Below are 14,180 nucleotides of genomic sequence, written 5' to 3'. Positions count from 1 at the left end.
TCTGGGTACAACGCGGGTGGACGGCGTCCCCCCACTTATTTTACCGGGAGCTCGATAACTATAAACTGCAACTGAGTGCAAGCCACCTTTTGTGATGTCACTTCCTGTTGTGACGTCAGCGTCCCCCCACTTCTTTTTATAGGACTTGTGCCCTGCACATACATGTGATAAACTACATGTGAGGAGGACTCGCCAGGGGAGGACTGGAAGTGGAATATCGAGCAGACACCCTTGACGGCTACGGAGGTAGGCAGCGGTCTAGTGGCTGGGCAGGAAGAGGAGCGTCTGCGACGCCTACAGAGGAAGAACGGCATAAAGGGAAGACAGACTACAGACCGGGTCGCAGCGGCAGTAGCAGCAGCATCGGAGGAGAAGGTGTACGGGAGACGAGCCAGGAGTGGAGCCGTTCAGGAGAAGGCGTGCGGGAGACAGATAAGGAGCGGAGCGAGGCAGAGGAAGACAGTTCCCTAGGTGGAGGAGCATTGTACACTGCAACCGTACCCGGCAGGCCAGCGAAGGGAGAAAACGCCCCGGGTCCTGACTCCACGGCCCTGGAGACGGGTCATGGCCTGAGGCGAGTACCGTTCAGGGGGTCATTTTGGTGGGGATGGTTGGGAGGTTTGGGGAAATAGGGCACTCGGTGCATTAGGAAGGAAAGGTCCCTACATCCCTCTTCCCCTATCACACCTCAGTTAATTCTGGTGACGGTAGCACAAAAACCCCGATAAAAGGAGTGGACATTTACCCGACCTTTGTTTGTTCTTTTTCCCTTCCTTACCCGATGGCCTGAGGAAAAAGCCGACCCAGGAGAGCCCCAGAAGACTCTGACAGTCCCTGAAGAAGAAGCCTGATTTAATATTTATTTTGTTTATTTAACTTGAACTTGATACAGCAGAGAGAGAGAGAAAACTGTAAAAATCGTACTTCTCAAACAAACGTTTGGTCCACACCTTTACAGCATGAACAATAAAAGCTAAGGAAAGATAAGAAACCCACCTATCCCCCCCGTTTCTTTTTGCGCCCCATAACTTCACGGCGGCCACACTACATTAGGACCCCAAGATGTCTGGGTTTGGGGTCAATGGAACATGTAAACACTGAAGAGTGTTGATAATAAGGCTGAGCATCGAGTAAGCAACATTTTCTGGATATTCTGGAGAAGATTTTGCCTTGTTTATCCTGAACTGAATGGTTTTGTAAGTAAGATGAAAACCAAGTCTATGCATTTCCCCTGATGTGGCCCAAATAGACAGTCTTTCATTTAGCATCTGCAGGTTGATGGTGTTTAAGAAGGATAAGAGATCCAGTAGTAGCAATGTGCATTGATTTTTCTTTTCATTTATGGTTATTGTTTTTTTAACAAGTAACAATGCACCACATAACCAGTGACAGACAAATAAGGGCTGCAATCCCATCACAGCCTATAGTGAGCCGTACATTCCCATTTATCCAATTACACACCTATCCACACTTGCCCCCCCTCTCCATCCCGTTTATCGTGAACACAGTCAATGCTTTAATTTTGTCAGCAGCAGAACCTCTGTATGATTCAATCAATCAATCAGAACATTTCTAGAGTGCGCTACTCACCCGTGAGGGTCCCAAGGCACTGGGAGGGGAGGGGGGGGAGGGGAGAGGCGTTACTGCTCGAAGAGCCAGGTCTTGAGGTGCTTCCTGAAGGAGAGATGGTCCTGGGTTATTTGTAGGTGGGAGGGGAGGGTGTTCCAAGTCTTGGCCGCTAGGTAGGTGAAGGATCTTCCTCCGGTGGTGGATCTGCGGATCCGTGGGACGGTGGCGAGGGAGTGGCTGGCGGAGCGGAGCTGGTGGGTAGGCATGTAGAACGTGAGGCGGTTGTTGAGGTATTCGGGCCCAGGTCGTGGAGAGCTTTGTGAGCGTGGGTTAGGAGTCTGAACGTGATCCTCTTGCTGACGGGGAGCCAGTGGTGGTCCTTCAGGTGGGCAGAGATGTGGCTGTTTCGTGGGACGTCCAGGACGAGTCGTGCAGATGCGTTCTGTATGCGCTGGAGTCTTTTCTGTAGTTTGGCAGTGGTCCCAGCGTAGAGGGCGTTCCCGTAGTCCAGGTGGCTGGTGGCTAGGTACTGGGTGACCGTCTTCCTGGTTCCGGTGGGGATCCGGAGGAAGATCTTGCAAAAGCATGCGGAGGGTGTTGAAGCAGGAGGATGTAACGGCGTTGACTTGACTGGTCATCGTGAGGGAGGAGTCACGGATGACGCCAAGGTTGCCTGTGTGGTCCGTGGGATTGGGGGGGTGCCCAGAACCTGGGGCCACCAGGAGTCGTCCCAGGCGGAGATGGATGGGCCGAGGATGAGGACTTCCGTCTTGTCTGAGTTCAGTTTCAGATGGCTGAGCTTCATCCATTCCGCAACATCTTTCATTGCGTCATGGAAGCTTTGGTGGCGGGGTCGTTGGTGAGGGAGAGGATCAGTTGGGTGTCGTTTGCGTAGGAGATGATATTGAGGTTGTGTTTGCGTGCGATGGCTGCGAGGTGGCTCATGCAGACATTGAAGAGGGTGGGTCTGAGCGAGGAGACTTGTGGTACACTGCAGATGATCTTGATGGCTTCTGCGCGGAAGGGCAGGAGACGGACTCTTTGGGTTCTGTCGGAGAGGAAGGAGGTGATCCATTCCAGGGCCTTTCCTTGGATCCCGGCGTGGTGGAGGCGGGTGGTTAGGGTGCGGTGGCAGACCGTGTCGAATGCGGCCGATAGGTCGAGGAGGATGAGGGCGGCAGTTTCCCCGTTGTCCAGCAGGGTCCTGATGTCATTGGATGCTGCGATGAGGGCGGTCTCGGTGCTGTGGTTTTATCAATGACTTTAGCGGGGAAGGGGAGGAGCGAGATGGGGCAGAAGTTCTTGAGGTCCGTGGGGTCAGCGAGATGGGGCGGAAGTTCTTGAGGTCCGTGGGGTCAGCGGTGGGTTTTTTCAGGAAGGCGCTGATCTTCGCATGTTTCCAGCTCTCCGGGAAGGTGGCGGATGCGAAGGAGTTGTTGATGATGTCCCGGAGTTGGGGTGCGATGATGGAGTCGGCTTTGTTGAAGATATGGTGTGGGCAGGGGTCGGCTGGGGAGCCCGAGTGGATGGGGTTCATCGTGCGGATGGTGTCGGTTGTGCTGACAGGTGTCCAGGTGCCTAGGGTGGTGGTGGGGGGCGTTGGTTCGGTGGCCGGGTACGTGTTCTGAGCGCCAAAGCTGTTGTGGATGTCGGTGATCTTTCGGTGGAAGAAAGTGGCAAGGAAGTTGCAGAGGTCTTGTGATGGCGCAATGTCGCTGTTGCTGGCGTTGGGGTTGGAGAGCTCTTTCACGATGTTGAAGAGTTCCTTGCTATTGTGGATGTTGTCGTCAAGGCGTTCTCTGAAAGATGATTTTTTGGTGGTGCGGATCAGCTGTTGGTGTTCGCGGATGGTGTGCTTGAGGGCTGTCATGTTTTCCGTTGACTGGTTGTGGCGCCAGGCTTTCTCGAAGGAGCGGCAGGATTTCTTGGAGACTGAGGTCTTTGGTAAACCATGCGACTTTCTTGCTGTCGGGGTTGCTTGGAGGGTTCTTCATTGGAGCAAGGGCATCGGCGCAGTCGGTGATCCACTGTGTGAGGTTGCGGGCTGCCTCGTTGGGGTCCGTGGTGTTGGTGGAAGGGTTTTGGCTCAGGGAGGTGGTGAGCTGGTCGGTGGTGATCTTGCTCCAGCATCTTCGGGGGGCGTGTTGCGGGCGGTGGTGGGTCGTTGGTTTCCTGAAGTTGAAGTGGACGCAGCTGTGATCGGTTCATTGGAGTTCGGTGGCGTGGCTGAAGGAGATGTGGTTGCTGGAAGATAAGATGGGGTCGAGTATGTGGCCGGCTCGGTGGGTGGGGGTGTTTACCAGTTGCTTGAGTCCAAGGTTGGCTAGGATTCTAGCAGGGAGGTGGTGTTATTGTCCTTGTTGTTCTCCAGGTGGAAGTTGAGGTCCACTAGCAGGATGTAGTCAGAGGAGGCGAGAGCGCGCGGGCTGATGAAGTCTGCGATGGCTTCGCTGAACTGTGCTCGTGGTCCCGGGGGTCTGTAGATGAGGGTGCCTCTAAGGGTGGTCTTGGGGTCGGTGTGTATCTGGAAATGGAAGTGCTCTGCGGCGGAGAGGGTGTCGGTGTCGGTCGTGATGCGGATGGTGTTTCTGTGTGGGCAATGGCGATGCCACCTCCGGTTTGGTTGACGCGGTCTCTACGGATGATCTTGTAGCCGTCTGGGATAGCTATGGCGATGTCGGGGGCTGAGGAGGCGTTCATCCAGGTTTCCGTGAGGAAGGCGAAGTCCGGTGCTGTAGTGTCAAGGAGGTCCCAGAGTTCAATGGCGTTTTTGTGGACAGAGCGGGTGTTAAGCAGGATGCACTTGAGGTGGTTGTTGTTGGGGTCTGTTCTGGCGGGCATAGAGCCGGACCGGGTGCAGCTGAATTTGCAGGCATGGCAGGTGAAGGCTCCGTGGGTGCGTTTCGGGGTGGCTTTGTAGCAGGCTGGCTGTCGGCCGGTGTTGAGTGCGTGGAGGGTGGCGGCGTCCAGGGGTTCTGGCGCTGGGTGCGGTCCAGGCGCAGACGGGCATGCTTTTGGCGCGCCAGCGGCGTGGCCGCCGTGCGGCCTCCACAAGAGGCAAAGTGGGAGGGAGGAGCAGCTGGGAGGTGGGAGCGGGGTGGCCAATGAGCAGTGGCAGGGGGTACAGAAGGAAAAAGGAAGCGGTTCGCGGGGGAGCAGCGCCGAGGAGCGGGGGGGCACAGAGGGCAGAGCAAACACGAAGTACAAATGACAAGGGAAACCCAAAATCAGGGCACAAATACAAGTAAACAAACCAGAGACAGAATATCAGTGGCAGCAGAGGTGCGTTAGGCGGGGGCGGGCGGGGCACAGAGGGCAGAGTAAAACTAGGTTCGGGATACAGGGGAGACCAAGAAATCAGAACACAGATACAGTATACAAGTTCAGAGACAAGAATATCAGTGGCAGCGAGGTGCAGAACAGGAGGCAGGAGCGTCAAGACCAGGTGCGAGCCGGTGGCGCCGGGGGCACAATCTCGGGGTCAGGAGGAGCCGAGCGGCGTGGAGGGTGGCCTGGGGCGGCCTGATTGCCATTCCCCAAAGATCTTAGTCTATTTCATAGAGCTATCTGTGCTTTCATAATCCTGACGTTTACCCAGGATGAACCAGTCCACATCCCCTTTCCAGGCAGCTATGACCGGTGGCGCCCGGGACCCCCACAGCCTGGTTGTATTTCTTTTTGCCACTCAAGGACCATCCTTCATGTATTTGGGTACCCTTTCTTTCCACCAAATGTTAAGGATGCATAGCTTTGCATAATATGTAATGTGGGACCTCATTACTCAAGTTATGTATGTATTTACTGCTTCCCCAATACTGCTGTATCTTGGGGCATTTCTACAGTTTCTGAAAGAAGGGCACTTCCCTAGAACAATTACTCAGACAGTCCTCTGAGTCCGTTCAACCCATTTTCTGCTGCGCCGTTTTGAAGCAGTAGGATCTATGCAAAATCCACAATTGCATCACTCTAAAACATGACTGGATCTACACTTCCTGTGGGGCTCCTAGGGCCACTTCCAACTCCTCCTCCTCAGAACTTCTGAAGGAGATCGGGTGAATTATTAGTTATCTTTTTAAAGATCAAGGAGATTGTCTCAATGCACAAGGATGACCCTCGTCACTGGAATAGAGTGGTTATTCACTGTACACGAACACCAGCTTTTCAGAAAAACATTTCTAGTAGGAACTATATTTCAGCATACTAAACGAGGTAATGACAAGTTAAGCTCACTTTTTTTTTTTTACTTTTAAAAGCTGAATGGTCAAATTGTCTTTGAATAATAACAGCATGGCATCTTCCAACCTTCCAAAAACCCAGGTGCAGATGAAACACAAAGAGTGCCTATATAACTACTTACTTCAGGCAGATCTCCACTGTCAGTGTGTTCAGGTTCTAGATCTTCACTGATGTGTCTCCTGGAGCGGAATACTCTGTGGGCCTCTTGCTGTATGTGCCTGATGTTACTGTCAGACTCGGAGGCAACATCACTGGAGGGGAAAGCACGGTCAAAAGATGAAACGATAATGAGGAATAAACAGTGGTAATAAATGCAACGAAGACTGAAACAATCACAACGACATACAAACAAGCAAGCCTGACAAAACCTCTATTGATGGGGCAGATCTATTATTTTTTAAAGAAATATGAGCAAGTGGTTTCCAGCTCAATAACATTTCAAATAGAGCCTTATAGTTATAGGGGGTCTAAAGGTGAACAAAACCACCTGGAAGGAGTAAAACAGTTAATCAATTAAAGTAAGATGTTTTGAAGTGTGCACCAATATTGCTGCTAAGAAATGAAACCAAATAAACAGGTCTCCTGGGGAAAAAAACATCACACTGTAAATCTGCTAATACCCATCTAATGATCACTTTTCTACCTCTAAAATCACTGTTGATTACAGCTGGGCTATACACCAATTTCACAACATTAAAATGCTTTGAAATTTACACTAGGCTCGGTCGATGCCACTGCGTGGTCCTGTTGTTGTGGTTCACGTAGTAGGTGCGGCCGAGATTGTCCACTTTCTCCTCCCATCCTGGGGGCATTGGTGGTGGTGGAAGCTCATGCTGATGCTGCGACACAGATTCGCTTGAGTCGACTGCGTCCCATGCCTGTTGTTCAACATAAAAAAAGACAGTAAAAATATGTTAATGTCACCCTTTGACTGTGTTCATACTTCTAGACTACAGAGAAGACCACTGACTATGGGAGAACAATAAAGGATTTGGACTCCTCAATTCTGAATGGCCATACATCAAAAACTCAAACAGAAACTAAGGGCTGTCATGGCTAAGCAGTATTTTCATATTTGCCTCTCATCTCGTGTTGTGTAGGCCCCATAATGATGGTTTAAATATCACAATCTTGCACGATTATTTAAATAACGCTTTATCAAAGTAGAAATAAAATAGGTGACAGGTAGGTATGAGAATTTCCAGAGGGCAACCAGCAACTTCAGGAAAGAGGTGTTCAGGTGCTAATGGTACTACATAGTCATAGGTGACACCAAAAATAACGACTAAAGGTAGGTCCATCCCAGTACTGCCACACTTTTATATAGAGGTATTATACTATAGTGATTTAACCAGGCACCCTTTCTACAACATAAGAAATAAAGTAATTACTTTGTAACTAACCAATGACGATCAATCAAAAGGGCATTTACAAGTATAGACTGTGAATTTTAACAGACTTGGTTTTCAGGTCTATACTGATAAAGTAGCTTTCGACAAACCTTACTGGATCAACAAAAATGAGCTTTAAGAAGCACTTCTTAGAGAGGGGCTTTCGGTTCGCCCAAATGTTGATCGTCCTCCCAACAGAATGTTTGCCAGACATTGTCTGCTTTTGCTTGAAAAGAGTGCCTATTTTGAACAGATTATAATCAATACAGTAGGTAAGAGTTGGTTAGGGTGGCATGCCAATGATCAAGGATGTAGACCAGATCATTGGTTCCTTGGAAAAAGGTAGGTTTGACCTGTTTAGAAGGCCTGAATGGATTACTGTGAAAAGCAGACGTTAAAACCAAGAGGCCTTTATGAGTAGAACGTTATTACACTGTGTTAAAGCCTGTAGACAATTGTTTTCTAACAAATTATCACAGATTACTAAGATGGGCAAGAGTTTTGGTTACTGCCTCTGACAGACCCTGTTTTTTAAATAATTAAATAGTTTTGATTTTTAACACGTGGCTCAACAGTGCAGCTGCCTGCCTATGTTATAATCAGAAACAGAGCTGTAGGACAGTACCAATAGACGGGCCAAAGCTCCATCCACTCTTTTCTGCACGTATTTGACTGAAAAATGTTGCATTAGTCCATTTAAGTAGCAGTTCCATGACTCACAACTGATAGAGGCATGGTTAACATTGATCCCATGTCAACTACAGCAAGAAGCAGATTTTCATGGTCTAGCCATATAACCAATACAGTATGAAGGGGTTTCACATTGTGAAGCTTGACAAACATTATAGGAAGGGGTTTGCAAAGAACTGCTTGCTAAAAACTATACAAAGAAGCTTTACACCATCATCAGGGGCGTGCTTTGTGTACTCTATGACAAATAAAGAGGAATGTGTTCTTTCATTGTGAACTCAATGACAAGTACCACTGGAAGAGACTTTATATTTTGAATTATTTGACATCTACAATAGGAATGAATTCTACATTGTCAACTCTGACAAATGCATTAAGGAAGTATACCTATTTCATTTGAGGTCTAGCCATAGTATATTCTCTACAAGGAGGGCTAGTGTTCCAATCAATGAACCATACATATGGCTAATGGGGGTTTGCCATTGCCATAATGCAGAATGGCGGTTGTCCTGGGTTACTATTACTCATTCACCAGCGACACTATCCCCGTACTCATCTCCATCCGCACCAAGTCACCTGTGGCTCCACCATCAGGGTTGTTCGAGTCTATGTTGTAATAGCATCAGAAATCTTCCAAATATTTCTCATTTGGGGTATAATATTTAGTTGAGTACACATAAAAATAAGGTTCCAAAAAACTGTCTGGACACAGATTTATTTGGTGTTATTTTTGTATGTTGCTCAGTTGTAAGTTTCCAGCCCACAATCCATACGATAGAATGTCTTGGATTGTTCTGCACCATTAATCTGCGAGTCAAGTCATTGTGTACCCAGAAAAAGACAAAAAGTGACGGTTTTCCATTGAAAACTCTGGGGCTACTGCAAAAGGAATATTCCTGTTGTGAACTCTTGATGAACACACATGGAGGGGCTGTAAATTGTTTACACTAAGAATACTTCTGACACCAATTTTTAGTTCAGGTGGTGCTAGAGAAGTCTCTCTTCCATTGTGTACATTTGTAATTTTAGGTCTAGTATTAGGTTGTGTTAAAGTAGCTTTATTTTTAAAAGTCAACACACAATTAAGAATTATTGTGCACTTTGTGGTGCTCTTTAATGTTTATACAGTACTTTCAGATGCTTCAATGTATTCTTTTTAGCTTAACCATTTTTAACAACACAGTTGACACAATTACAAATACAACAAATTGCCTCAACAAAAAGCTAAGCTCCTCAAACGTCATGAATCTTTTATTTCAGCTGCATGATGGATGGTAAATAACCTTTAGAAGTTGAATCCAGATAAAAGGGAGGAGTTGGTTCTAGATAATCAACCTTAGATCTAAACTTCCAAAGGGTAGTCACTAGCTCTCAGATCCCCGCCAGCCACTGCAACAATGCCGAAAAGCGCTGGTGTTAGTATTGACACTTATCTTCTGCCCGCATTTCACCATTATCACCTGTCCAGGTTTCTCATTTTTTTAAAGAGCTTAAGGAAATTTCTTCCTTGGTCTAAGTTGCTGGAATACAGTCTTGCTTGGCTTCCCTATCTTAGGTCTCCTTCAGAGTGTTAAAATGCATTTTCTACCTCGGTTACCGGTTTACCTTCCTGTTCGCAGTACTGGTGAATAAATGGATCTTGTTTAAGACATTTTTCATTGCACACAAGGTATCTGCTAGCTCGGGTCCTGAATTGGTCTGCTCTGCTCTCTGCTTCAGCCTTCCAGGTCCCCTCACATACTTTGGTCCACTAATCATGCACTTTTGGTTGTGACATGATCCATCACTGAAAAGCGGACAGACTCTCTTTCTTGGTTCTGGGACTATTCCCAGTACACCACAGGTAAAAGACTATACATGTGAGTGCAGAGTGCAGCACACTAAATCCAGATTGCTGGCATTGCCAATGCTGATTGCATTAAGTGAGCAAAGGTGGGTTCTCCTTTCCCGTCCTCAAATAGTCCTTTGGCAATATGTTGGACACAGCACATGGCAAACTACAAATATGAAACGTGTTTGTTTACTACCGGTCCCACTGCTGCAGGTCAGAACAGATAACATGACCGACATCTATTTATGCTACTGTGAAGTTATTTTTAGATTAATCACGGCACAGCTGAGAGCGTGCGTAGGCTTAGAGGGGGAGAAAGAACAAGGCTGACGCAAATGAATGCAGAATAATTGTGTCGCTGTATTTAAACCAGCTTCCTGAGATGCAGCATATCGGAACCAAATGAAATCTAGGTAAAGGCAGGTAAGCACTCGAACACAGCAGCAGCGGTGGTGGTGATAAACATAAGCCAATGTGTCCCCTTGAGGATGCACATGCTGTACTGCAAGAAACATGGGAACATGTGGGAATACACAGCATAATCTCACCTGTTGCCACTAACTTTAGCATGCTAAGCACATTTCTAAAGCACACCAGCGCCTAACCTTTATAAAGCAGGGTGCGATGGGCAAAGGTAGGGTCGCAAAGTAGTGGCTGTTATTTCTACAGCGATGTTTATGCTAATAAGCATGGAGCAGATTTCCCTTTCCAACTTTTGTGACAGGATGGAGACTTGTGTGGGCAGCAGACAATGTCTTACATTTGCACAAAGCCTTCTAATTTGATATTTTGATATTTTTTGATATTTATGAGTTTTTATAAAGCGCGAACATTCGCTCCGGAAGGAGCATCTTGGCGCTGTGCATGCATAAAGTAGATAGATGATGGATGATATGTGGTGAGGATCAGGATCTAAATGGCTGCCAGTACAGAGGTGTCAGGTTGTTGATACACCCATGTCTTGAGGAGTTTTCTGAAAATACTCTCCTTTTCAATTAGTCTAAGGTTGACGGGTAAGTTGTTCCATGCCCTCGCTGCCAGAACGGTAAAGGTTTTCCCACCCCTAGTTTTGTACTTGAACCTGGGGGTCATTATGAGATTTGTCCCAGAGGATCTCAAACATCGTGTGGGGTTGTAACAAGTGAAGCGATTTGCAAGGTAATGAGGCCCTGTGCCTTTCATGGATTTGAAGACAGTAAGTAAGAGTTTAAAAAGAATTCTTTTATGGAGTGGCAACCAATGTAGGGAATTTAATGTTTTCTAATGTTTATTCAAGTCTTTGTTCCTTACATGGAGACAGAGTAAGTATCACCGGACTGCGAGCTCAGCCTCAACTGCAGGTGTAAAGCACTGACACATAGTATTGCAAATCAGAAGGAGGAAGATGCTCCTCCACCATACCGAGAAGGCTGCTAGTACGTAGAGTCTGATGTTAGGGGCTGGATGAAGCCCTCTATTTTCTGATTCTCTCAATGCTTGAAGGGCGACCCCTTCCAGAACAAACAACCTACACAGTCAGAATGTAAAAGGTGACCAACGTCTTCAAGAAACAGTCCCAAAAGAATGAATAAACCACAATGGCAAAACTCCTAGAGAATCTTGCAATGCGTAATTGCAAAGATGAGAAAACAGGAAAATGGTAAGGCACTAAACCTAACCAGAATCAGATTAGCAAAACGAGCCAGTAATAAAGGTACAGGGTTTCTTAAGTCCGACAAACATCTTGTTGCAGAAAAACTGGTGCACAAGTAAGGACAAAAAAGACAGCGGGAGGACGATAAACATTGAATGTTTTCCAAGTATTCTATCCATACACTGGGTTCTTTCTATATTATAGAAACAGTAAGCAATGTCAGAGGAAATGTTAATCAGCCATCCTAGATCAGTCAAAAATGTATATCCTTATCTGAGTGGCAGCCCTCTTGAGTCAGCACATGTAAGAGTTCTGGCAATGCCCATAAATCTGAAGGAATAAAAATCAAGGAGGAGAATGGAGGCAATATAGGCTTTTAGTTTTCACAGATGTGTTTCTTCTATGGCTGGTACATAAAACTAAAATTTCAAGCATGTATGGTCAGGCAATCTCCCCTGTGGGCCAAAGAAAGATCATGGCCATCCTCAAGAACATCCCCTTCAGCACAGCAAGTAAGTTAACTATTTCAGGCTGGCCCCTGCATAGAGCAGAAAAGGGTAGGGAGCGCAATCCGAACCAGTGCGGGGTAGTGAAATATGGAGCGCAGTATGGTTTGAAGAAGCGATGCCTCGAGGACTGATACCACTGGACGCAATACCAGACTGCCTCAAGCTAATTCTAATTGTGCAATTGAGTAAACGCATTTGTAAGTTTGGTCCAATACTGCTTTTGGAAAAGCGCGGGATTAAATTGTGCTGAAGATGCTTGAAACACCAAGCTCTCCGATGAAGGATAGGTCAACAAGAATTTTGGAAAGTAGACCATGTGCCTATGGTAAATATTGAATCTGCCTGTGTACGGATGGGCCCAAAATTGATTTTTCCCAGGCAGCCATCATCATTTCCAATAGAACCCTGGTGAAAGAAAGAAAAGTGTGAGTTGCCAAAGACTAACGCTATACTTCATTAGAACGATGGATTCGGGCTTCACAAATAGAATGGGCAACTTAAGTGATTCCTCTGCATTAGACACAGCAGCTGTGAAAAAACAAACTTTCGAAGAATGAGGGTCTGACAGACAGGGATTATCACCTTACTGACATATATCAAGACCAATGTCATTTGAAGGTATTAATAAAAGCCCAGCAAGTGCACAATACGAAGAAGGATGTTATTGGGTATCAAATCATTTTCCCTCCATTCCCCTAAAATTCAACTTAGGTAACTCAAGTTCATTTGAATCAGTGCCACGGAGTTCTTCAATACAAGAGAACCTCTAGGCCCAGGGTAGTGTTTTACAGGGGCTGGACCTCAGAAATAAAGTTTTACCTGCTTCTTAGCCTCCCAAATGACTTCTTCCAATTTCGAGGGCTGAGACAGCACCAAATCCTGCTATAAGAGTAGCTTCAAAGGCAACTTCAGAAGTGACACTGAAGTTAATCCTCCTGGTACCTTAGCAGGACCTAGGCAAGTGTCTGTAGGTGCACAGAGCCTGACTGCATCACAGAGGAGCTGCCAATATCACTGGGCCTTAAGGGCCTGGCCCTCCCTTTGAAACTAGAAGAGGAAGAGAGAGGATAAGCAAACTTGAGAACCTGAGCTTCTGAAAAACCTCAACCTTGGATTGATTAGTGGATGGAGCTGGAACCTCCGGGTCAAAATTTCTTCAGAAATGGCATTAGCGCCAATAAATAAAAAGTGGAAGCAACCGGCATCTCAAAATTGTGTTACTGACTCTTAATGGTACCAAGACCAGGGTTATTTCTTCCCACTAAATAGGAGAATCAGTCCATTCCATAATGCTGCTTGTGTTTTCTGTGGAAGATACGCTGGAGAATTGATCCTTGTCAAGATGCTTACCCAGTGGGGAAGAAGCAAGGATAGGATGGCGGTTTCCATACACACCAGAGTGAAAAAAAGCTTAACTTCTCACTCCGCATGACAATGGATTAATGGAGGAACAAAAAACACACATCACGAGGTAATGCTCAGGCCCCCCTAAGCACCTCAGGCCCTACTTACAGCGAAGTGGACACGCCGTGAGGGCAACGGCTCCTGCATAGCCCTAACTCTTTCCCTGCCAGCAAGCCCCGAGCGTCGTGAGGGCAACGGCCGGGCTAAACTACAACTCCCAGCTGCCCCTGCTACCGGCGCGGGAGTGAGATCATCGGTGCGCCTAGAGGCGCCTTAAACAGAGGGAGCACAGAAGCTCCTGGGGGCCCTACTTACAGCAAAGTGGACACGCCGTGAGGGCAACGGCTCCTGGATAGCCCTACTGCTTTCCCTGCCAGCAAGCCCCGAGCACCGTGAGGGCAACGGCTGGGCTAAACCAACTCCCAGCTGCCCCTGCTACCGGCGCGGTAGTGAGATAATCGGCGCGCCTGGAGGCGCCTTAAACATAGGGAACACCTCCCGCACCGCGGGACGAGCACGGGACAAGCCCGGGAGAAGCCCAGGCAAAGGGCGGGCCCTCTGTGGCCCTCAGAGGCCTGAAGAGACTGGGCTGGGCCATAGACCCTGGTCCTGTTGAGAAGGATTTCACTTACTGAAGTGAGACTTTATATTTTATTTTAACTCTTGGGTATTTGTGTAAAGTGCTTAGATTTCTTGCAGACTGTTCCATTACATTAGCCTTTACTTTGAGAGCTGCAATAAGCTGACGTGATGTCTAGAGGTAAAGCAGATAAATCTGCTTCTGGGTTGGTCACAATGAACAACTACCTGGTTAAAAAGGTTAATCAAATTAACAATGAACAAAGGGTCTCTCTAGGACGGGGAAGTACTCACTGTTACAGGATGAGGCGCTTCTCACAGTAGTGGACACACCTATG

The 14,180-nt window shown here is 47.3% G+C and overlaps 1 protein-coding gene across 28 annotated transcripts in view; it reads right to left on the bottom strand.

Annotated features, from left to right (window-relative positions):
• The window catches only part of NEDD4L (NEDD4 like E3 ubiquitin protein ligase), a 1,724,212-nt gene that overhangs the window by 505,485 nt on the left and 1,204,547 nt on the right, over nucleotides 1-14,180 (bottom strand). For all 28 annotated transcript variants that reach the window (XM_086960462.1, XM_086960464.1, XM_086960467.1 and 25 more), the window contains 2 exons: nucleotides 6,520-6,683; nucleotides 5,927-6,056 (listed from right to left, as the gene is read on the bottom strand). In XM_086960462.1, the coding sequence (XP_086816588.1) occupies nucleotides 5,927-6,056; nucleotides 6,520-6,683 (294 nt within the window). The remainder of the gene's footprint in view (nucleotides 1-5,926; nucleotides 6,057-6,519; nucleotides 6,684-14,180) is intronic.

This window comes from Lissotriton vulgaris, chromosome 3_1 (assembly GCF_964263255.1).
Source record: "Lissotriton vulgaris chromosome 3_1, aLisVul1.2, whole genome shotgun sequence".
NCBI lineage: Eukaryota > Metazoa > Chordata > Amphibia > Caudata > Salamandridae > Lissotriton > Lissotriton vulgaris.
Note: the sequence above shows the minus strand (reverse complement) of the source record. Positions and strands in the feature narration are given on the sequence as shown.